This window comes from Echeneis naucrates, chromosome 19, assembly GCF_900963305.1.
Source record: "Echeneis naucrates chromosome 19, fEcheNa1.1, whole genome shotgun sequence".
NCBI classification, from domain to species: Eukaryota; Metazoa; Chordata; class Actinopteri; order Carangiformes; family Echeneidae; genus Echeneis; species Echeneis naucrates.
In genome coordinates, this window is record NC_042529.1 from 2,660,229 (window position 1) to 2,685,609 (window position 25,381).

Sequence of the window (25,381 nt, forward strand, 5' to 3'; positions counted from 1 at the left end):
CGATCTCTGGGGTCAGGGGACAGGTAGCGTTACAGCATCTGCTGATGCTTCCAATCAGAAGCCGCGGGATTCCACCGTGTTATGCAACAGCGGCCTGAAATCCAGGAAAACATGCGCAAAGGGGGACGGAGTTCATGTGTCTGTAGAAACTATTGAAACATAAAAAAACTGAGTAACGTTCTTCAGCTGTTCAACAGCTTCAGTCAATTTCCTGTCATCGTGGTTTTGGTCTGATTGTGACAAATAGCTTTAAAACCTTCTCAAATCATCACAGTTCATAGTTTTTTCCTTTTTTCCTCTCCTCCTTTGTTGTAAAATACTTCCAAAGGCCTCCAGTTAAATGCTTCTTCAATTATCCTTCTCTGTATTGTTGCCCTGATCTTACGTATCTGGCTGTCTCTGTTCATTATGTTGAGATGATCATAAAATTATATTATTTTTCATGACAGTAAATAAAATCATGTCGCCATCATGACATAAAAGACTTCATACACACACTACCAGTCAAACGTTTGGACACACTTTCTCATTCAAATTAATAGAAAAGTTTGTCCAAACCATTAACTGGTAGTGTACACATTGGCTATATAGATTTGTTTGGTGCTTATTTGAAATTACTGAGTGTTGTAAATGTGAAAAACTAATCAGAGACTCGTTAACTTTTGGTTCTTTTTATTCTTTAAACAAAAGGGGATCAACATTTATAGATATACTCAAAGATCACTGAATGCACAAGGAAGGCACTGTAGAAGACACCGTGGCCTCAACGTGGCCTGTTGAGCTCTGGTACATACAGTAGTGCTTTTGTCAAAAGTTACAGATATGAAATATTACAAAAACATCCGAGGAAATACATACATTTTTATATACAATGATATACATCATATTTACATCATAAATAACTTTATTACTGAGGCTGAGATCAGACTTTGGGCACTTGACACGTCCAACTTGTTCGTTCTGGCTGATAAATAAAATCTCTCCTGAAATATAAAAAAGATGAAGTTAAGATCCTGCACTGAAACACTGGAAATGTGTTTTGATTCACAGTTTAACATCAAAGGGTTCCTAATTAATACCAGTTGCACTCTGTCATTTGTTTGTTTGTAGTACTTACTCTCTCCTGTGAGACGCACCGTTTTCTCGGCACAGAAGCCCTTCATCACATGGACAAATCTGATTTATGCTAAATGCCAGACCACCGTCAGGTACGAAGCAGCTCTCGCCACGAATCAGACGTCTTTTGCACACCTGCTCACCGTGGTGTCGGGCACAACACATGGACGCCCCACAGTCCCTGTCAACTTTACACCTGGCACCTGGAAGCACGTTTGGTCATTTTTACGTCTTTTGTCTTCAAAATAACTTAAAGTGGGACTTTATCGGGTTACTTTTTACCTTCTTGTCCGTTGGGGATGTTGCGGTGGCACTTTCCAAACATGCAGCTGAGGCCACGGACACACTGGGCGTCCCTCCGACAGTAGTGGCCCTCCCCTCGCAGGGGCACGCACAGACCGAAGTGACGATCACAGGAGAAGCCGCGGCCACAGGCCCTGTCATGGTCACACATAGCCTGGACCAAAGAGGAAGATCAGTTCAACTTTATGAAAACGTCATTTCAGCCCTTCAAGTTTGGCTATGAGATTATTTAAAGGTCACACCTAAACAGAACCTTTGTTGTGTAATTTAAAAGCTGACACCGATTCATACTTTTTTTTCTTTAAGAATTGTGCTCCGTCCTCACTGAGGATTAAATAAATGTCAGGTTTAGTTCAAGAGAAGCATCATACATATCAACAGACTATCCAGTATCTTACCGTGGCCGCTTTGACAACAGGAGAACTTTCTCTTAAAGCCTTTGCTCCTTCTTTGGGAGGACTGTGAGGCATGTTGAGCATCCAGGCCCAGATACGAGCTTCAGCCCAGGAGAAGCACAGACACAGGCAGAGCATCGGCAGATTCCCCAACATTTCCACCAAGCACAAAGAACAAATTTAAGAAAAATAAGACCAAGTGGGACTGCAAGGGATGAATTGGAGACGAAGTGGCTCAAAGAAACAGGAAAGAAATGCGCAATTTGTACGGCGATAAAGAAAATCCAAAGCTTAGAAGTGCCAGTAAATGTGCAGGAAGTGAACCAGAAGGGATCCACGCAGTGACAGTGGCTTCTTCCTCGACCAGCCTCACTTTTATAGGTCAGCAGGTCTTAACCCCCCCAACAGGCTGTTTGTCCATGCAACTGGGTAGGAGGAGACAATTAGTTGTTAATGGATTAACTAAATTGCCCAGGTTACCCCCCACAGACAGAGAAATGACCAGTCCTGGAGCAGGGAGAAAGGGAATGAGTGGAGATGGGGCTGCCGGGAGGAGGTGGGGGGGAGGGGGGGGGGTGACGTGATGGGCTTCACACAATAGAGGCAGGACGAGCGCCACCTCAGCTTGGTTATCTCTTCCAGACAAACAAACGATGAGCACAAAAGCAGACAAATGCATGACACGTTTCACTGCTCGCTGACTGACAGGTAAAGCCGCTGCGGGTCCCGGCCCCCCAAACTCTGGGCAAACACTCCTGGCCCCACCCTCCGCTGCCCCGTTGGCCCCAACCCTATCCCACTTCAGACCCCACGCTGGGAGCAATTTGCAGAACTGCACCCTGCAGACGACCCCATGATCTCATTAAATGTAATTACCATCAGCCATTAGTTCTCAGGGGGAGAAGGGGAGGACACGCAGGGGAGACAAGTTGCTCCAGGGAAACAAACAAATTCATTTTTTTGGGACATTCTTTCATAATTTGAAAATAAGGCTGTATGTCATTCCAGCACTGAAAAAAAAAAGAGTATATAATTTTAGAACCTCAAAATAATACTTGAAATTTCTTGTGATTTTTTTGGTTGAAGCAAAAAATTTCACAACATGTCTACAGTGCTGCTTCAAAATAAGCCACAGAGCGAAAAACAACTGGCATGTAACAAAAATTATTATCACCATCAAAATCAAAGCAGATCGAAGATGTCTGTTTAATTCATATGGGATTTCTGTGGAAATATTTATAACTTAGTTCCTGCCTGGATTTCAACTTCTGTAGAGATGAACCTCATAATTTATGGCCTGCTTCGGAGCTGTGCTTTCACCTGCAGGGGCTACGTTAGCGCCAAGACGATAAAAAACAAATCAGGACAGCTGGGTAGAGTAATAAAACCAAAAGTTTAAAAGCTAATCAGATTCTGAGACGGAGCGCAGGGGTTTGGGATACATTGAAATTGGGGTTTTACCAGATTTCGGGTGTCATGGGGACAATCATTTCAACGTTACATTACAAAGACATCTAGCAGGAATGTGGAATTCAGTGGATTTGTTCCAGTTTGGGGATGTTCTCACTGAAATGAACGGGAGGCTTTAGACGGGCTAATAACAGTATGAATAACACCAGCTGTTTGTTTCCCACTACATGACCAAGTTAAACCGATTGTTTACATTTCCATCAAGCAAATGTAACATCACCAAGTCCAATCAAATAAGCCAAAATGTCTTATGCTTTCTCTGTCCCTGAGCCCTCGGGTTGGGATTGAAAGTGCATTTCTAAAACTACAGGAGGAACTGTCTGATCAAAATGTATGTGTTAACTAGACCTGCCTGAATACCGGCATTTACTGCTTCATTAACGTTTAGCATCTTCACACAGAGAGATGCCTGGGTAATTGTGGGTAATTTACATGTTCTCAGTGGCAGACAGGACAGATTGGTCTCGTAGATATCGCAGGGTCTGCGCCCAACTCAGCTCCAGGTAGTTAAGTCCTTATCAAAACAGGCTAACACAGACTAATGACGTAATTGGCGGTCAATTAGTTGACACAATGGCCGCAACCGGATCAATTAACAACATGTAAATAATCATTGTATTGTAATTGTGCAATCATAGTGTAATTATTCAGATTCATGTGTATTGCTGGCATTAATTCAGGTATGTTTTTTGGCTCGTTAAGGAAAAATTGGGGGAACATTTTGGTGCATAAAAACTAAAACAAAAACAGGTAAAATGCATGTATGTCAGATATAGATGTCACCTTCAATGTCTGCAAACTCATCGCCACACAGATTTTACATATTAAACAATTTACTGGTGATAAACTGAACATCAGGTCTTCCTTCCTCAAAAAAAAAAAAAAAAAAAAAAAAAAAAAACCATTCTGTGTGTGATGTTTTTCTGTTTTTGTCGGCTCCCTTATCGCATTCCTCCAAACACGTAGTCCTGTTCTACGTTCGTACTCACGGCAAGATATCCCTGTTTGTTTACCCAAAGCTAACAGCAGATAACTGTCTCCAAACAGTCCTTAACAAGCTCTCCCAGTGTTAATGACTCTGCTAATGACGTTCGTAATGAATGTGCTAGCTGTCACAATCAACATAGCTTTGGGTCTAACAATTAGGGACTGACAAAAACAATGGGCAGGGTCATTGTAATGGACCTTGACCCCCCACAGGGAGTTCTGAATGGTGGAGGGCATGAGGAGTCTGCCTTCCCACCGCAGACACACATGTTCAGCGCAGGAATGGACGGACAAATGGCAACAGAGTGACTGTGTATTCAGGGAACTGGAAGACTGTTTTCTCAGGACTTAATATGCAGTCGAGGGCCTCCTTCATACTTGGTGGTCGTTGTAAATTAAAGGAAAATAGCTGCTATCGCGCAAACATACTCAAAATTACAATCAAGTAGTTGACATGTTTCCAAACTTAATACAATGTCTGCCAAAACATTTATGAAACAAGAATAGACAGCTAGAAACAGGCTTGGTAAAAAAAAAAATAAATAAATATTACACAATAGGCCAACATGGCCGCTGTCATCAACATACTGCAGTTCTGTAACACACCTGGCAATCTGCGTATCGAAGTGTAAGCACATTCTGTTCTTACTTTTACTTACTCCCAGTCTTAAATGTAAGTCACGCTTTCTAAACGAGGTGCTACTTATACCTTGGAGGACTTTTCTCTGCGTTAGCGGTCAAACATCGCATGACGTGCACAGATGGGGCCGAGGTTTTATATCACTCCTCATGAAGCGAAGTGAAGGGTGAAATGAAGCCAGTAAAAGTTAACAGAGTAACACGTTGAATATTGCAGACAGACAAAAAATGATGCCATTACAAGCTGAATATTGTTAACAGAATGAACACATTGCCATTAAAGGGTGATTTTATTCAATAAAAGATTTGTTATTATGTTGTTTCAGTGCAGGGGTTCTTTCAAATTAATAAACATGGTGGAATTTATACACTGGAGAGTAAAAGAGTCAGTCGAGTCAATCAGGGCCACTGATGGAAAAAAATACTAAATTTCTGTTATTTGGATATTTCAGGCATTGTGGCGATCATTTAATTGCATTTATAGACCCAAATATTCATGAAAAATCTATTTTTAAAAATGTGCTGTTGTGGCTCATCTGTGTTATCAAGTTTGTTTAATCAGTGAAGTAAAACAAGTACAACACAAAAATTCTGTTTTATAGGGAGTTATGTACCAAGAATACTTTTTCTTGGCCTGCCACAGAATGAGCAGAAACTCAGTTACAGCCCATCATCAAGTCCAGAAAATACACTCCCATAAAAATAGTTTGTACACTTTATTCTCTTTTCAAAAAACACCTTTTGGATGAAATACTTCAATGAGAATCCCTATAAAAAAGCACCTGAGCACAAGCTATTCATTTATAATAGTTGAATAGAAAAAAAGAAGTCCCAGCAGAGGAAACTAAATTCATAAATTGCTTTTATAGGCAGCTTTTTAGTGTAGAGACTGAACTCTGAAGTGCTCCTCTTTGTCAGAGTTTGTCATTAGAGTAAAAGCAGCAGAGAACAGAGATGAGCTCCAATTTGTGATTCAGTAATGTCTGCTAAAGTCATTAATTGGCCATTGTGTCAAAAGTGAGGTATCTTTATAGTTGGTCAGGCAGATGTGTGCTAATAATAAAACTAATAAAATCTACAGAATATTTACTGTCTTTGTAATCACCTCTTTGGAGATTTAAAGGCTTTCCCCTTTAAAAACTAACTAGGGCAAAATTAATTTCAAGGAAGAAAACACTGATCAATTACAGCAACAGATTGTTGTAGTGTGTGTTGTGCACTGTGTGCCCAGCCCAAATGTTCACAAGGAAATGCAATGATCTGTCAGTTTCCAATAGTGATAATGGGCCTGGCTCAGTGAGTCATAACCAAGTCCATATCCATCCACAGTGGCAGTAAATCCCCAAAACACACATTTCTGCCAAGAACCGAATGACAGACATGAGCAATAACAGATATTGATTTGTTTTGGGTCAATAGATGAAATTTGTGCCTTTACCTCTTCATTACAAATAACCTTGAATATGCCAAATCACTGTTTCATTCTCTCCTCGGACGTTACATTTATGTTTGCATGTGTGTTGTTAAGGCTTAAATAATGTTATTTATAATCTGTTTTCAATTGGAACAAGACAGATGCGTGTGACTGCCTCTGTAATGAAAAACAGCCCCAAGTGTTCTTTGTGCCAGGTTAAAAACCAAAAAAACAAAAACAACAAAAAAGGAAACATGAGAAAAGGGCAAAATGAGAATGTATAGCAAGGGTCACTAGTGGCCAGCAGTTAAAAATTGAGGCCATTTCCAATTATCATTATTTTAAAACCACAACAAATATCCTCCAAGGTAACTGACTTTTTAAGCACAAATGTCAAAGCAGAGAACAAACTGTTCTGGGGGGTTTAGGGGATTTTCTATCCTCATCTGCTCTTTTTGCTTTCTCATTCTGATCTGGATGTTTGTTTTTGAGCTGTTTCGCAGCCAATCTCCAAGGGAATTACCAAAAACACGTCCATCCTTAAATAAAATTTGACCATGTGAATGCCAGACCAAACTACAGCCCGTTGCTCTTGATGATTCAGCAGCGGCAGTTTGCGTAATGGGCTTTGTGTGGCATTTATTGTCGTTTCCCGAAACCACTTTATCAGTGGCCAGTAACTACAGACCCTTGCTCGCTCATCCTAATCTGCTTTATCCGTATCCGGGTCGTGGGGCTGCTGGAGCCAATCCCAGGTCACAGGGCCAACACACAGAGACAGACATGCTCGCAATCACACCTATGGTGAATTTAGAGTCTCCAGTTAACCTATACATGCATGTCTTTGGACGGTGGGAGGAAACCGGAGTACCCGGAGGGACAACATGTGAAATCAGCACAGAAAGGACCCACTACGCCGCCATGCTGCGCCTAACTACAGACAAATTAGAAAAAATAAAATAAACACACACATGCGAGTTATCAAATGTTAAACTTCCATAACAACTCCAGTGCTCTCTGAACACTGGTGAGGGAAAAATGTCTTAATCTTTACCAATGTGCCCAACATGTTACTGTTACTCCAAATTCATTCAACATTTAAACAGGTTTCACAGCAAGCGGTCACTGAGAATGTGGGCTGAATGAAGTCTAAACAAGATGCTGCTTATAAGAAGGAATCATATTAAATAGTCAGGGAAAGGGACTTTTAATGAACCAGTCTACAACAGCAGGTGTTGGATGAGTGGGGGATCCACAAGGTGGTAGATTGTTCAGGCCCAGGCCTCTCCACGTCTTGGGGACCTTTGCTTTGACTACATGGCTCCTTTGGCAAAGTTAAAAGGGGCGATTCTCTGCCTAAGAGACAGGTTGAGGAGATCTGACAGCCAGCTGCACCATCAGGTCAGGAGGAGCCAGTTTGAGGCAGTGCGGGGTCTGATAAGGAGGCCTGCTAGGCGCCTACCTCTGGAGGCATGTCCAAACCCCCTTGGGGTAGACACTGAACTGAAAGGGCCAGATATCCCATCTGGCCTGGGAGCATCTAGGCTTCCCTTAGGAGGAGCTAGACAGTGCTGCTGGAGAGAAGGATATCTGGAATTGGTTTCTTAGACTGCTGCCACTGCGGCCGAGCCCCGGATGAGGAAAAGATAAATAGATAGATGGACTGGTAATGACTTTAAAGTGCTAATTTAAATCAGGCTTTCTCCACACATTGTAAATTGTGGCTTCTTCTCACGTCCACAATGATTTGTTCTGCCTGACTTGAGGGCACATGTGGACATGTGCAATCCCATAGTTTATGCAAGACTGTATGTGCCGGCTGCACATGTGGAAACACATCTGTCTGTTTAGACACACAGCGTAGTATAAACTGAGACTGAGGGACCTTAAAATTGGCCCGGATGAGCTGAAATGTCACACTCATGCTGACGCAAAATGAATTTGAGAAGGTCACATGTAAAAAAGAATAATGAACTCAAAAATAATTCCTCATCCTCTGGCTGAGAAATGTTTTGGGAGCAATTTGGCACAGCTGAGGGAAGTCTGAACGAAATCAGTGAATGTAGTTTTAATGAACTTCTCACATCCAACGACAAACCAAAGTCATTTGGAACAAACTCATTGTCTTACTGGCACCATAAAAACATTTGAATCTCCCACCAGTAGAAGTTTGTTTGTTTAAAAAAGAGAAAAACAAACTTTATCTAAGTTTATTAGAGAGAAATTACAAGAGGGAGCTTTTTGGCTATCGTTGTTCCCAACGGATGGTCATTGTTTGCATGGAGACATGTCCAATCAGAACCGACAGACCAGCTCCAACAGTGAATCAACAACACATTGAAGAACATTTCATTTTTTTTTTTAACCTTGATGATTTTCACTCAAGTCTTTGTGCTAAAGCTAATGTGTTCAACTACAAATGTCATTTGAAATCAGTTTCATATCAATGTTTTGGATTGGGATTTTGCATTTACATATTTTTACGCTCACCCCTTTTCTATAAATCAACATGGTGACGTTCTGTTGTTACTTTATATTTCATCAACAAAGCATACTAAAATAAACATTAAATGAATGAAACCAGAGGTTTTGTGTTTTTGTATTATTGTCCACAGGATTAATACAAACTCATGTCAGACTGCTACTAAATCCACATGTTTAGTCTGACTCAGAACAAATTCCTACTAAAAACATCAGTCAGCTGAATCCGACTCCCACATCTGTGCCATAAATTTGAGACCACACTGCCAAAATCCAGAGTTTTGGCCTACCAGAGCCACGCCGAGGAGAACAAAGAAATACCTGCAAGTTTTTTGGTGGCATCAGCATACAGTCCAACTGGCATCTATATTTTGGTCCTGAGTGATTCTAGGTCTAAAGCCTCAAACGCAGACTTTCTATGGACACACATATCGTCTAGAACAGATTTGCAGGAATTTGAAAAGACAAACTCATCACTCACGGTCCTCCTGGATCCCACCAGTCCACAGGGATGCAGGATTAAATCCCAGAGGGGATGGTGATGTATGGAGAACAACACCAGGGCTCCTCACAACACATCCATTGACATCATCATCATCACTACCTTCTCTTTCATACCGATACGCCCACCAATATTTAATCATCTCATCCCTCTAGGAGATTTATAATCATGAGCATAGCTGCTTGATACTGTGAAGGGCTTATTTTTTCTCATGGTCAACAAATCCAATGAAAAGAACATAAACACAGAGGGGTTGATCCAGCTGACAAACGCTGTCTGCCTTATTCCTCTGTGTCGTTAAGCTTACTGAAATGAGTGACATGCTCCTTCAATGAGTGTAAGACTGGAGTGTATTTTGAGTTAATCCCACATAAACTGTTCTAAACATCATTCTTCTAATCATGTATTTATCTGCAGTTGAAAGTAGTCCCCAACAATTTCCCCATGAACATGTTCTACCACATGAACTACTTGGACACACATCAGGCCAATCCATCAGTCAGCTGCATGTTTTAGGTCTATGTCCAAACAAATATGTGCTGGCACCTGGATCGTTTTCCTGCTGAACAAATCATCCAAAATGGGACACACAGAACTTTTCCTGTTGGAGAAAGTAATTCATGAAAACCCTTACACTCTCTCATAAAGACTGTGACTCATTTCTCACCAGGCGGTAACTTCTAACTGATTTATCTTTATCTGACATTTATTTATTTCCCATTACTCTCAAAGGGCGTGAATGTGTTTGAGTTTTCTGCTTTTAGTTCTGCCTGCTCTATCTTTTTTTAATGAACTTTTAAATTGAGCAAAGTCACATACTTCAGTGAAGGAACAACACAGCACACACGTGAATGACATAAAAACACAGATCCATCATTAAAAAAAACTATTTATATTGATTATCCTTCACTGTGGGAAACAGACTATAACACATCCACATTCAGATGTAACCAGCAAACAATGACCATACATCAGCCTTCACATTTGCTTTGGTTCAACATGCTTCCACATGGGGGAGACATGCTCCTCCCAATTCTAACTCCCCCTTTTTTGGATTTAAAAGAAATGAAAAAAAATTGGAGAAATACATAAATATTTCCTCTGTGGGTAAGTGTTAGAGAAATCCAAAGGTCTGTTGGAGACAGAGAAATAAACAGAGGGAGAGAGGCAGACAGAGAGGGAAGAGGGGGAGAAGGGAAGTGAAGAGTAGAAAATAATGAAATTGGAGCAGAGGAAGAGCAGCAGAGAAAAAACTGAACCTCTCTGTCTACAACACTTCAGCTGTGTGTCAAGTCTTCTCTGACCATGGGCCAGTCATCCTTGAATTTTCGCTGAGGGCCAAACAAGGACACAAAGCTGAGAGAAGAAGCAGACAGAGGAGGGAGAAAAGCAGCAAACCTTAGCTGAGGTGAAGAAAAAGCAGCTGTGTGGGAGAGCAGAGGCAAAGAGAGAGCGACAAAAGGCGGGGGAGTGGAGGAGTGAGGATCCCCATTCTTCCTGCGAAGTGAGAGGGGAAACAAGGGGGGAAAAAATAAAAAGAAGAAGAAGGAGAGAGGAGTGACAGAGAGTTGGGGAAGGAGGGAGAAGAGTCGGCTGGACATGGGGCTTTGTGCTGTTCTCCTCATCTGTCTCTCCCAGGCTGAGCTGGGGAGAGTCTGGGCTCAAGAGGGCGAAGGTAAGCAGCGAACACACACTCAGGTATTCACGCGTACTCCAATGTCAACGCAATTTTGATGCCTCTTGTCTGAACGTGCTCAAGTGTTGCACAGAAACAAATCCTGGAAGGGTGAAAAGAAATCTGACTGGAATTCTCTTCCTGTTTGTGTGTGTGTGTCTACACATATGTGTGACTCAATAGATCCTTTGACATTTCTCTCTGTCACTCAGAGGAAACACATAAAAGGCTGGATTTAATTCCACAGTCTCTGTGTTTGATTCTTGCTTTTTAAAGTGTCTGGTATTCATTAGCTTCAAAAGTACAGATCATGTGATCGGAAATCCGGTCTTTTGATAAATAGGTGTTTCAGTTAAACTAGTAATTTTGATAATGATTTACACTTTTATTCCAGCAGGAGTTTTATAGGGGCAGAAAAAGTCAATGAGAGCAGCAGACGAGTGTTGAATTCTTAAGCCTGGAAAGTTTCTTTTTTACGTTGCTTCACTTCATTTCAAACTGTTTTATGCCACATAATACTGGGTGCTTGATTGCTCTGTGCATCTCCTGTATACGTGTTCCTGTCATCCCATGTGTGTCTGTATGTATGTGTATGTGCATGAATGTATTTTTGTTCTCCTTGGAGATACCTTATTTTTAGCCAGCCCCCGTTCTTCTGCTGCCTCTCCTCCTCCAACAATCAGTGGTGCTCCAGTTTCTCTGGCCTCTCCTGTGGTCCCAGTTCCTCTGATCGGGGGCCTCGCTCTGCAGAGGACAACCCAACACACTGTGCACACATCAGAGTGACAGGCACCCTCCCACACACACACACACACACACACACACACTCCCCTCAGCATTAAAGTCCAGCAAATCATCCATGTTAACCTTCACTGCTAAAATTCAGTAATTCCAGTGATTCAGCTCAAGCTGCATCCATGTACAGCAGGGCCCCTCCATCTTGAGCCCCCTTTGGGCCCTTCCCCACAACCTGATAACTTCATCTTAGTGCTTACTCACAGCAGAAAGTGGATCAACCCTTTCAAAACAGGTGACGGTGTGGCTCTCACTGGCTTCCACCGAAGGAACGTATCCACACCAGTCTCACGTCTCGCTCTAGACTCAGCCAAAATCTCTTCAGCAGAGCAGCAGGGTTACATAAAATTATTCACATGGCTGCTCCCATTCTCTCAAAAGCCCAGCGTCATCAAAAGAAAGTATCAGATTTAATTCACCTTTTGGAGAAAATGCACAGACAGTGGTCCCTCCATCAACGTGGATTTTTAAAATGAATGCTGGTGTGACCACGTCTAGGATAGCAAATTTTTGGGATTTGGATTCTGTCAAGTATTTAATCTGTACATAAACTGAAATATAAAAACAAATAGTTGTGGCTTTTATGTGCTGGCACCTCTTAGTGAACCACTTAGGTCTTTGTCCTGTTGGGGTGTGGTCTGCCCCCCAGTATTAATCTTCCCACCCAGAATGTCCCAGTTCAGCTGCATCTCTACTTATATTCACAGGGTCTTGTCAGCACGTAAGGTTGTACCAATGTTTAGATAGATCCAAATGTGTCATCATCGTCTATAGATCTATAACATGATCCATTCTGCGGAGTAAAAGGGATTCCTAAATTTTAATTTCTGTTTGTAACTTCAGCCAGCATAAGTATTTGAGCTATTTCCTGTCTTGACAGTGAATATTAAATATTTCTTTGTTGCTATTTATACCAATGTAATTCAATGTACCGCTGTCCACACCGATATTAAAGGAGATCCTAAGTAGCCCCAACACAAAAGCTGCTTTTAGGAGTAAAATGCGACAGCTTAATTCACACCGATTGATTCAGATTTCAGTATGATGTTCCCTTTAATATTTTCAAACCTGGTGGAATCTTTTGGATTCAAATCTGACAACGCTGATCAATACTTTAGGTGGGACCTTGGGTTCCAGACAAATGACCTAGATGGGCTTAAAAAAAGGAAATCCCATAACACCAATATTTTCTGTTAAACTTTTTCTAGGTTACCACCAAGAGAATATCTTAAGTCTATCATAAATGTAGTCCAACTCTTACTACCTGCAACAGAACATCATCATCAACATCATGTACTTGGAGCTTTCTGGTCTATTCCTGGTACAGTTGGAGGAATTTAATTAAAATAACAAAATGTACTTCAGTGTGGATATACAAAAATTAGGTTAAGATTAAGCAAAAAAACAAAAACATTCCAAATTTTCTTATGTAAGAATTCGCTATTTTTTTGTGTTTTGAGTCATATATGATAAAAGAAACAGTAAAGTCCATCTGCAGATATGATCAACATGTGTTCTGCACAATCTGTTCCAAACTCCACAATAGTTCATCACTTAAACATTTTAGAAACTTGTAATCTGTATTTATCGAAACTGCACGTTATTCCTTTTCTTCTCGGGCCTTTATCAGTCCAGCTGCCAGTGTTTGTGATTGTGTGTTATGGTTACTGCTGTTCCTCTCAGTGAGAGGTGCCAAATGGCTTCCTCCCACACTATAAGCCTCAGGCTGGTTTTAACACAGATCACCCCTTTAGCATCCAAAAACAGTAAAAAGCCACTGTATTCATCTGATGACACACGCATACACACGCACACACACGTAGCAGTGACCTTGGGCTGTGATTACTCTTAAACTGATTGTTTCTAAACCAGAGGACTGCAGTTGCTTTGCTAATCCCCATCCTAATGCTAACAGCACGTAAAGCAGAACTGTTACAGGGTTAAAACTTTGCATCCTGAGATTTTATCTCCTCTACTCAACTGTGGTGTCCTCCTCACACTTAATCTGTCTCTGAAGCGCAGAGCATTTTTTTTTTTTTTTATTTGTTTTGCTGACGCTGCTAATGATGTTCCTGTACTTTCCACAACGCCTTCGTGCTGTCATCGTATCCTCTCCTTCACTTGAGCTTCAAAGTATTGTGAATTTACCCAGCAAAAAAGGAAAAATTTGGGGAAAAAAGGAAAGATTTTCAGGGGAAATTTATCTGTCATGACTGGACTTCATCCAGGTGAACAGACTGAAAGAACATTTAGCTTTTGTCTCAGATGAGTAACGTGGATTTGATTGCCATCTAGTCTTCAGAAGCTGCTTCTAAGTAGTAAAAATGTTTAATGGCTGTCTCTCATCAACCACAAAAGATTAAGGAAAGGATAAACACTGATAATAGACTGGATTTAGTTTGAGACATAAAATTAAGCAAACAATCATCACAGAACATCTACATGTTTCTGATAAAAACAAAATGTATATAGACAGTGTCTGGGAGATGGTGATGGCATGAATGAACACAATGTGTACACTGTATTAGGCTCAAAATGCTGTGTCCTAGTTCGATGTGACTCCCAACACCCACTAGATTTGCAAGGTGGTTACTGCAATGCAGACACATCTGAAGAGGCAAATACAGTGGACGCCACCTCCACGTAGGTGCCACAGACTCAAAATAGCTGATTATATAACTGTTACGCAAATATAAACCTACAGGATTGGAGGTTTCATTGATGCCACGGTAAAATATGTTGGATTAAACCGCATGAAATCTGGCATTCTGGAGATGCACCAGAATAAACTGACACCATTCAGGCAGTCAACAGGGTGATCTTAAATTTAGACAACTGTCAGAAACATTCCTGTAAATTTTTTTCCTAATACAAGAAGCCGGTCACAGCCACAGTTTTATATCTATATCTATCTATGTCTATCATTTTATCTGATGTTTGTAGCTGATTCAAAGTCACCAGGCTGTTTTTTTTTTTTTTTCTGCGCCACTTTGCACATTCCCAGTGTAAGTTCAACATACACATGTGTCTGCCAGATCTGTTGCTGCTGAAGTCAGTTTTACTTGAATCCTTAAGTAAAACCCAATCCACTCCTGAACTCTTTTTAGCCCCGTTTCTCTGGAAATGTGTACAGGCCCACATGCAGAGAGTTATACAAGGCTATAGGTGTTCCAAGAAAGAAAACAAGTTGGAGAAAAATTTGTTTCTCGGGTGGATCAGATACAATAATCTTAAAGGACTTGACGAACATTCAGAGAGCCTTCTCTGATCTGCCTCCTACTTGCTGCTCTTCCCCCCGCTGTTTGATGCCTCCTCAGCTGTTTAGTAATGACACCGATGAGTCCTGCCAATCTGACCCAATTAGGAGCCTCTTGTTCTGAAGCTGTGGAAATAGCTTCCACTGCGCCATAATCAAACAAGATTCCTCATTACACCCATCTCCCCTGTGTGTGTGTGATAACCTCCCATTGTTTCTTTTTCTTGACCCATTTTGTGTCTTAAGTTTCTCTTTTGATTGTCCATTTGTCATTCAATTTAACTTCTCTACAGAAATTCAATTAAATCCATAAAAAGTGCACATCAGAATATGATGGCAAAATCTTCTAACAGTTTGATTCTCCAGAAAGTCTCCCCACCAGTCAGTCATAATACTATGAAAATTAACACGCTGCTTCATATTTCCAAAACAACACAAGTGATCTGTCTGTACAAGCTAATCATTATGTTTCCCAAAATGTTGCACTTTCCCTTTAATGGTTAACTGGTTATTTATATGACCTGCTGAATGTAGAGTGGTGAAGAGAGCCCACAGCCCAAATATCCAAAAGGTTGTGATAATATTCAAAAGGAAAACATATTTTTGACCACATAGGTCGCTGTTATCCAGGCAGCCAACAGCCTGTTGTGATTGCTGAATATCTCATTCCAAAAAACCAAAAAACAGACTTCAGCTCTTCTGGTTCAAGATTTCAAACCCTGCAGGAGTTTGTTCCCACTGTGACAGTGAGGCGCAACAGGAAAGATAGTGGGAGAGGACCCAATTCAGACTGTGCTCAAGTTCTTCTCACAGATGCTGAAATGGGGGATAAGGTCAGGGCTGCAGGAAGGCTAGTCAATACTCCAACCCCAAAATGCGTCTTTACAGACGTTACTTTGTCAAAGGGTAATATTCTCATACTGACACAGGAAATGGCCTTAAATTAAAATGAATGCAGGAGCTCTAAGATCTGAATAGGAACAAACAGCTCTAGACAAAAACGCTTGTGCAAAAACACCTCCAGACTACAATTACAAAGACACATGTAAACAAGATCCATTGAGGCTACATATTTTTGGTCATATGTTGTAAACATTGAAAAAGTAAGAGCCTGAGTGGGAGGTATGAACCTCAGGCTGAGTCTTGTCTCTCCTCTCTCAAGATGTTCATGACATGCTTTTACTTTAGTTCACTGAACTAACATCTTGCATAAAACCCAGCAGCAAAACTGAATTTAATCCCCAAAGTTGCTCTTCAGTAGGAAAACAACAGAGAAGTTCTGCTCAGCAACCGGTCAGTCCTGCTGATTTAGCAACTCTGTCAACCATAAATATGCACAGAAGAGTGAGTCATGGTTAAATTTACTGTGAAAATGTAAAAAAAAAAAAAAAAAAAAAAAAAAAAAAGGAAGGAAGGAAGGAAACACACTCCAGAGAGAAATGGGAAAAAGAATATAAACCTCTATCAATGATCTGCTGAACAGATGACTCGAAAAGCCACATAAATGACGAGAGTCAGGAAGGTTTTGGCCAATATAACAGACACCAAACAAACCTTCTATCAAACTTCAATTAGTTGATAATGAGCCAAGACACGTGTCATGTTACTTGTTTAAAAAGCAGCAATTAAACAGAAAAGAGGACACTGGATCTGCATGACAGATGTAAGGATGAATTACTTATTATTCTTTCTTTTCTTTTTTTCAGTATATCTGAGTAACTGGTGCAAAAACTCGAATGTGGATTTAGTTTTCTGTGTACAAGTCTTGCTATTAATGATCCAAATTATGGTTAGCAGTAAAAATCAGAAGTGACCGACTAGTTTTAAAAGTAAAACTGTTTCCATTCCTTTTAAGAGGATGTTTTACCAGATAATTTTCACGCATTTTGAAATCAAATGGAGAATTTAATCATGATGTTGACTTTCCCACAGGAACAAATTCATTAGTAATTAACTGAAAGTTTCAAAATGACAATTTGGTGAATCATTTGTTGAAGAACTGACGAGAGAGGTCTGTTCATCCTAAGAGTCGTTGCTCCTGAATCTTTCTGCATGCAGGGCCTATATGTGAGTGTTGGCACTGTTGAGTCATCAAAGTCCCTGTTCCTGTCCTAGATGCACTGAGTCGGACTCCTCTGGGGACAGATGTGGATCCATCCGGATTTCACAGAACCAGGAGGGACCAGCAGACCCCACACAAACGGAGAGAAGCCCGCAACACACAGGCTGAAAGTGGAGGAGTTGATATCAATCCTCTGCCTGACAACACGTCTCGCATATTGGTGAGGTCTGAGCAGATAACCCTTCAATGAGTCTGGCTTCATGTTGCTACATCTGTCAAGGTTTTTGGACTTAATAATGTGGCGGGTTTCTGGCCTGAGAGTGGCAGACATGCCAACAAAACTCATTTTCATTAATCTTCTACAGCTTATCTGTTTCAGGGTCACGGGGGGTGCTGGAGCCAATGCCAGCTCACTTTGGGCGAGGGCAGGGTAAACCCTGAACAGGTTGCCAGTCCATCACAGGGCCAACACACAGAGACAACCACTCACACTCACACTCAGAGCTACGGACAATTTAGAGCACATGTCGTCTTTGGACAGTGGGAGGAAACCGGAGCACCCGGAGGAAACCCACGCAGGCACGGGAAGAACATGCAAACTGCACAGAAAGGCCCCAGGCACCGAACTTGCGTCCTTCTTGTTGTGGGGCAACAGCGCGAATCACTATGCTGCCGTGCTGCCCTGATACTCATTTTTTGACATATCAATACCAGCTGACAACACACACACACACACACACACACACACACACACACACACACACACACACACACACACACACACACACACACACACACACACACACACACACACACACACACACACTTCAGCGCAATAAACTTAATGTGGATATCTTTAGACTGTAGGAAGAAGCTGGAGGGAAATCACATACACAAAGTGACAACATGCAAACTGCACACAGAAAGGGACGACCAAGTGCACAAAGAGAGAATGGAGTCCTATATGAGACCCATTATATGATATCATGGCACAGACTGAGATTAAATTGAGCATAAGACTCAACTAAAGAGTTAATATCTACATCCCCTGTCAGTGTTTCGGACATTTGAGCATCACAGTAGTTAGATGGATGAATTATCATTTGCAATTTCAAACAGCATGTTTCACTTTTATGAGATAAAATGCTTCCAGGATGTGCTTTCAGAAAGCAAATTTTATGCTTGGATAACAAGTTTGGCTGGAGAGGAGAAGGAGCCATCACCTAAACTCTCATACAGTACAGTATAATGACTGTAAGATGAGCCTGTGTTAAGAGCTAGCAGATCAGTCAAACCAAGTTATCACTGCCGGTAACAGCTCACTACAGGTTGCTGTAAACTGATAACAGCAGCACGAATATTTAGTTTCAACTAAAAATAACTCACTTGCTGGTGACTTCAGGAAAAACAAAACATTTCCACACACCCACCCACCAACAAAAAGAAAGGAAAAAAAAAATCAAAAATCAAAAAACAAAATGGATGATGTGAAATAAAAACTTTACTCTGATACTTTACTCTGACAGAGGTCAACCTGGGTCAATCTTTATTTTCAGAGTTAGGAAACTTTGAAGGGAGGTAATTGACCCCAAGAAGAATAGTCACTGCTGAGGCAGTGACTAATGGGGGTCTACAATAAACTATTGTTTTTACTTGTTTGCCAGTTGGGCCTTTTCTGTGCCATTTTCCATTCATTACCTTTTAGACCTCTGTGTGTGTCTGTGTGATTTAGTTGTCTAATAATGAAGTTTTATTCGTCTTCTGCCCCAGACTCGTCTTTCACTTGAATCAGTCTCAGTTAAATTCAACCCAAATAAATTTTGTTGCGCTCCCCCCCTCCCCTTTTCCGTTTTCAATTCAAATTGAAAACAGACGACAACCTTGTCCTGCCAACTTACAGTGTTTGTTTAAGTGTGGTTGTGCGTTAGTATGTGCACACGTGTGTGTTCGCGAGTGACTCACTTGGACAAGATCAGAAGTAGCCCTGTTGAACTGCTGCTGTTGACTTTTTTCAGCGACGTCTGATCCTAATTTCCGAGACCCTCTATCTCTTGTCCAATGGGAATCTCTTCAATAAATCAGTCAGCTGTGAGAGAGAGAGAGAGAAAAAAAAAAAAAAAAAAAAAAGTATATGACTGCTCCCATCTCCTCACCTAGAAATCCCACACCTCCCTCTAGAAAACAGAGGCTGGTGTCAGGCGTTAGATGGGAGAAAAGTGGGTCACTTTCTGTATATGGAGCAGCCAGAGAGGCAGTGAGCGCTGCATTTAACTGCTCTACTTTCTGAGCCCACACTAAACCCCAGAACCATTGCTCTCTGTCACCTTGAACTGTGGCATACATTAATAATGCCATCAAGAAAAGATCTGTTGGAATACCCAGGTCCGATGACAAAATGTTGTCTGTAATGCGTAAACAGCTCCCCCAAGTGGAACGGTGTGGTTCCGATGCCTGGTGCAGTGGTTCCCCTCTAACGCTGACAATCTCCGTTTACAGCCCCTTAAATCAAATAATCAACTCAGAACATACATGACTCATGTCTGAGATTTAATCATTGCATGGCAAAATGGCAGTCTAAGAGATTTCATGCTGCTGCTGCTGATCATGAAAAAGTCCCTCCCCAAACATGGAGAGGTCTGTGTAGGCTGAAAGAGAATCTATACAATAAAAATGAATCTTCTAAGATTAATTATCCTCTTGTATGAACCTTTTAAACCATAAAGCTTTTTCTAACAAGTTTGCTTTCCTGATGTGTGCCCTTTTTCTCTCAGGAGGACTCCAAGAACTACTACAGATGGGAGAGTTTTGGCCCGACTGACAGACGGACCGAAGACTTATGGGTAGATTTGAACAGCCTGCACAAGAGCCAAGTCCGAATCCATGGCATACTGTCCAACACACATCGACAGGCAGCGGTGAGAGCGCACACACCCAGACACCTGATTTAACACCTAGACATGTCTGATATTTCCTCTTTTCCACAGAGGGTGGCGCTTTCTTTTGATTTCCCTTTTTATGGACACTACTTGAGGCAAATTATCGTAGCAACTGGCGGTGAGTTTTAAATATTACTTGATATAATTTACTTTGCTCCACCAATCAGGAGATCCATTGTCTCCCACAATGAAGGGGCTTTGTCCTACCCAGGGGAAATATTCAGGCATACCAGGCAATAATATATCTAATTAAATGTACATGCCTTCATTTTCTTTTCTGACGATGAATTTAATTGCTTAAAGGCCTGCTGTTAATGTCCTAAATGTTTAACCTCAAGAACACTGAATTCTTTATTGATTCAAAATGTTAACATCAAGCAATCATGGTTAATGTTTGCAAGTCAAATTTAAATAAATGTTCACATTAAACAGAAACCCAGTTTCAGCACTGATAAACAATATATAGCTTACTTATTTTCTATCAACAAAATTGTACGAACACACGATAGTCACAAGTTGGATAAGAAATAAGTGAAGCATTTTTAATCTAAGTACCTGTGTTTCTGCTCCCCCAGGCTTCATCTTCATGGGGGAGATCACTCATCGAATGTTGACTGCCACTCAATATGTTGCCCCCCTCATGGCCAACTTTGACCCCAGTTTTTCCAAAAACTCAACAGTGAGGTACTCGGACAACGGTAAATGAAAGGTCCTCAGTGACATCTGCAGTGTTTGGGAGCTCCTGGATATCTCTGACTGGCCTGTGTGTCTCACTCTGCTCAGGTAATCTATTTGTGGTGCAGTGGGACAAGGTGCGGCTAAAGGACCGAGAGACTGAAGGGGCTTTTACTTTCCAGGCTGCCCTCCACAAGAATGGCAACATTATTTTCAACTACAGAGATGTATGTTTTTCTTCTTCGTCTATTTTTATGGGGAAACAAGCAAATATTCTGCCTGCATGTCAGGTTTGGCCCGTTAAAACAAACGACTGTTTTCCTTCAGGTCCCTGTACCGGTGGAGAAAATGAATTCCACTGAGCATCCTGTGAAAGTGGGACTGTCTGATGCTTTCATGTCATTCTTGTCCTCAACACAGCTCTCAGGTCAGATCTCAAAAAAAAAAACCAAACAATTTCAATGGTAGTATTGTTTGAGATCTTAAACAGACTTTAAAACATCAATGTCAATTAGCGCCATGAAGAATTTGTACTTGAAAATTCATATTTTGTTATTTAAAAAATACTACACTAATAAATCAGCGCAGAAATGCCACAGGTATCTCTATGTTGCCATTATTTGGCTTGTTCACTTGAACGTGTCAAATCCTTCACTATCAAGATTTAAAGGAACTTTATCAGACATTTGTTGAATTATGCATTGTTGTCAGACTATTTAAATACTTTGAACTGATGTTAGTGGCTGCCTTTTAAGGCTTGCTTTAATTTAAAACAGTTCATGATAAAAAAAAAAACAAAAAAAAAACAAACAAACATATGAAGTCTCTCTAAAAAAGAAAAAGAGAAAGAGCCATTATGTAACAACAACAACTAGGTGTAGGTGTGATTCACTCAGACCTCTCTTTTTTTCTTGGAGTGTGTGGGTGTGTACAAACAGTGTTTGAATGACAAATGTCTCCCACTCCCATTTGTTAGGAAGCAGGAAACCTTTATCATGAGGACTTAATGTTCCAGGACAGCATGAAAGTCCCAGCACGCTGTAACCAAACAGCAGCCTGAGCACAAGTCTAATCACAGTGGCTCCAAACACCTGTGAGGTCTTGCAGGGCCTTTAATAAGACTCAGAGCAGTGACTGCCTCCTGGTGGGACACACAAAACTGTGTCTCATTGTGTCACCAGCTAAAATGGAACAGCACTATTATGTTTTCCTAATAACTTCAAGACAACTGATACAGTTCATTTGAAGTTCTGTATATTTCAAATGTCTTTTAAGTGCTTAATGTGTGCATCTTGTGTGTGTCTTAATGTTTTTCTTTGAGATTTAACTAGACCATTTTCTTTAATATCAAAGAAAAACAATAAAAAAAATAATCAAGAAGAAATCCACAAGAAACTTTTTTTTTTTGCCTTGCAGCAGAACAATGACTTTCTTCAGGGGTTTATGCTTTAATATAAAAAATAGTCTTTCATATGTCAGAAACAAACATACTAATGTTTTATATCTGTCTAGCAGATCCAAAGAGACGTACTATCTATGAATATCACCGTGTGGAAATTGACACAACAAAGATTGTTAGCAGATCTGCTTTTGAGTTCATTCCTCTACCTAGTAAGTATTCTGACCAACTGGTCAGTTTTGCCTCATTTTTCAGTTCTCTAAATCCAGAGCTCAGTATCTCGTCCCTCCAGCTTGTCTTCAGCACACATCCTGTGAACTCTGCCTAACATCCAACCTGACAACTGGCTGTGGCTGGTGTAACACACTTCAACGGTAGGTGGAAGCTCTAAACTTTTATATCACAATGAAGAAGCACAGAAGTTTGGCTCTTCTCATTATGTTCTCACTGAGTTCCAGATGTTCTGATGGTATCGACCGGCATCGACAAGAGTGGTTAGACTATAACTGCCCTGAAGAGGTGAGATGCATTATCCGTGTATACAAGAGAGAAACAATGACTATATTTCATTGTTTGTCGAGTCATTCCCGTGGCCGCTCTCTCAGTCTAAAGGCACATGTGAAGACTACAATCCAATACTACCTGAGGGATCCATGAGCGCCTTCAACCAGTCTTCCCCTGGTCCGACGCCTTCTTCAGCAGTGTTAGAAAACCAGCCTGTCACTCGAGGTGAGATCTAGGGGAAAACAGTGGCGTGAGGAAAGGTATGTCTCCAAAAGCTAACCTCAATTGGCCAGGTGGTGCAATGTCTGGACAGATCTGAATCTGGACTGACTGGATCCTTGATTGAGAAATTAAAACTAAATATATTTGTGGCCACAGTTTTAAGAAATTATAGTCCACCTCATTTAGAAGAGCAAAGAAAGGTGAACAGGAAAATTAAGACCCAAAACTATTCATTGTGAACATCGGTCACAGTTTATAGACCTATACCCTGGTTCAACTCTGACCTGCCATGGCCTGCAACCAATTCTATTTAACCTCCAGATAATTTGGCCTTTGGTTCACTACTAATGCTATAATACACAGTCACACTAATATAGTGTTTGTTTACTAGATTTCAATTATTTCAATGAGGCTGTCCTTTAGCTGTTACCAGCTAGCCACCTTTAGCAACACCAAGACTCTCTTTTTTGTTTTCCTTCCGTTCAGATTTACAGACGGGTCCTCCAAAGCATAAGGGGATAACAGAGAACACAGCCATCATAGCAGGCGTAGTGGCTGCCCTAGCTCTTCTTGTAGCATTGACCTTACTGGCTGTCTACTACATCAATACACACCCTACAGTTGCTCCACCGTTCTACCTCATGCAGGTGAGGAACCTGAGACTCCCCCTTGATGCCTCATATTTATGTATCATCAACCTGGCATTAAGCAACTATTCTCTGTCATTTGCAGCGACGCACCAATAACTACTGGCCCTCTATGAAGTTCCGCAACCAGGGCTGCCACTCCAGTTACGCTGAGGTCGAGCTTGGGGGTCATGAAAAGGAAGGATTCATTGAAGCTGAGCAGTGTTGCTAAGAGTCCTGGACTTGCAGGACCAAGTCGGAAGTAGAAAGGACACCATCTTGAGGAATGTAACGACACTACAGGATGATGAATGTGGAAATCAGGCAGACTTGACACAGGAAGCCCCTACTCCAACCTAGGCAACTGGATTGTGTTTACTGCAACCACTCATAGCTCTTGCCAGCTTTCCCTTTGTATCTTGCTCTTAGCATAACACACAGGAGATTAGCCATATTAGCTGAGGGTTGGAGGGCCTGAGAGGGAGCGTGGTGTAGAGAAATGATGAGATGCAAATACGTAACTGTACAAAACCCATCAATCCGAGGGGATGTCAGGGAATGAAATAAACTAGCCTTCATACTGCAAACCAATGTACAGCTCAACTTTACCTACGTGTTCTTTGTTTTTAATCCAGTCTATTGAGTTATTTTTATTTCTTGAAACTTCTACACAGGCAATGATTGGTTCACGAAATATTATATCTCTGGACTACGACGGATATTTAGTTATATAACTGATAGCGATTTAATGATCATCTCGTATTTCTCTGGAGAAATACTGTTTGGATGAATTTTAGAGACATCAAGTTATGAGTTTTCTTTGGACCTTTCTGTTTAAATGTCTTCTAATAAAAGCTGGTGGTGAGTGTTGACATTATTCTCATGCTTGTTGAGGGGATGAACACAAATATTAGACATTGTAAAAATTCAACTACAACGCTGCTGTATCTTTGAGATTATTGGCTAAATGGTAAAGAGAATAAGATTCAATATTAGTCAAAGTCTATGTGTGTGTATGTTGTTTCTGAAACAGGAAAATGTCAGATAAAGATAAACATGATGCAAACAGAACAAATTTTACACACACACACATTTCTCCCACAAATCACATGCTTAGCTTAAGTAACTTATGACTTCACAGCTAGCAAAGACATATTCCTGTAGTGAAGCTAACACGGCTAATTATTAGCATTCAAGCTCTACTCACTAATTCCAACGTGAATGGGGGAAAAAAAGAAAATTGAATCTAACATATTCCCTAATTATTCCTAACGAGCAAAAAACCAGTGTTAGCATCCGGAAGTTATCTAAATAAATGTCACACAAACGATATTTAAAAATAAGAAATAAAACGACTTACCGGCATGAAGACGCTAGCTTGAACTTCCTGAATTTAACGAACTTCCATTAATTCTGCAGGTGGAACAAACCATTCCCAAAAAAAGAAATAAAAAGGGGGGGGTGATGCTGGATTTAGTAATATTAGGTTAAAGTCAAATGAGGTAAATAAATGCTTGAAAACATACAATTTTAACAACATCGGTAAATGTCGCATGTGTTAATTAGAAAATAGAAGCTTTAAAGTAAAAGCAATGGAGGGAGAAAGAAAAGCGAAAAAGAGGGGGCACCCGGATTTGAACCGGGGACCTCTTGATCTGCAGTCAAATGCTCTACCACTGAGCTATACCCCCGATACAAGCTGCTGAAAATGTGCTGTATATAACCTTACTTTTTAGGGGTTTGATCTATTTTTGTGTAATATTACACAAATATAATTTAATATAATATAATATTACAGGTTAAAGCGTGGACCGAACCATACGAATCTCGTGTGGCCCGTTTTTAACGGTCACGGTGAAGACAAGATGGCGGACTCCGGCTGCATTGTGTCGCCGGTTCCAGCAGAGACCGCCAACCGGACTCC

General features: G+C 40.9%; 2 protein-coding genes, 1 long non-coding RNA gene and 1 other non-coding gene across 6 annotated transcripts; 1 reads left to right on the forward strand and 3 right to left on the reverse strand.

Moving 5' to 3' along the window:
• Positions 1-730: 730 nt before the first annotated feature.
• LOC115060021 (dickkopf-related protein 3-like) lies at positions 731-2,638 on the reverse strand. Of its 2 annotated transcripts, XM_029527820.1 has the most exons (4): positions 1,818-2,638; positions 1,399-1,573; positions 1,118-1,319; positions 731-983 (listed from the first exon to the last, which is right to left on the reverse strand). In XM_029527820.1, the coding sequence occupies exons 1-4, from the start codon at positions 1,968-1,970 to the stop codon at positions 923-925; spliced, it is 591 nt and encodes a 196-aa protein (XP_029383680.1). In that variant the 5' UTR covers positions 1,971-2,638; the 3' UTR covers positions 731-922. The 2 variants fall into 2 exon arrangements, with proteins under 2 accessions (XP_029383680.1, XP_029383681.1); XM_029527821.1 differs by lacking the exon at positions 731-983 and having other exon boundaries at positions 1,114-1,319.
• A 7,813-nt stretch (positions 2,639-10,451) lies between these two features.
• LOC115060019 (plexin domain-containing protein 1-like) lies at positions 10,452-24,329 on the forward strand. Of its 2 annotated transcripts, none has more exons than XM_029527818.1 (13): positions 10,452-10,982; positions 17,149-17,315; positions 19,867-20,010; positions 20,080-20,149; positions 20,607-20,729; positions 20,815-20,933; positions 21,034-21,133; positions 22,219-22,317; positions 22,398-22,479; positions 22,564-22,624; positions 22,711-22,834; positions 23,318-23,478; positions 23,564-24,329. In XM_029527818.1, the coding sequence occupies exons 1-13, from the start codon at positions 10,907-10,909 to the stop codon at positions 23,687-23,689; spliced, it is 1,452 nt and encodes a 483-aa protein (XP_029383678.1). In that variant the 5' UTR covers positions 10,452-10,906; the 3' UTR covers positions 23,690-24,329. The 2 variants fall into 2 exon arrangements, with proteins under 2 accessions (XP_029383678.1, XP_029383679.1); XM_029527819.1 differs by having other exon boundaries at positions 10,453-10,982; positions 22,222-22,317.
• On the reverse strand, positions 11,173-22,795 carry LOC115060022 (uncharacterized). The gene is made up of 3 exons (XR_003842237.1): positions 22,748-22,795; positions 19,058-19,181; positions 11,173-11,776 (listed from the first exon to the last, which is right to left on the reverse strand). It is a non-coding gene; the product is annotated as an uncharacterized LOC115060022 (long non-coding RNA).
• Positions 24,330-25,076: 747 nt separating the features above from the next.
• On the reverse strand, positions 25,077-25,148 carry trnac-gca (transfer RNA cysteine (anticodon GCA)). The gene has a single exon. It is a non-coding gene; the product is annotated as a tRNA-Cys (tRNA).
• Positions 25,149-25,381: the final 233 nt, after the last annotated feature.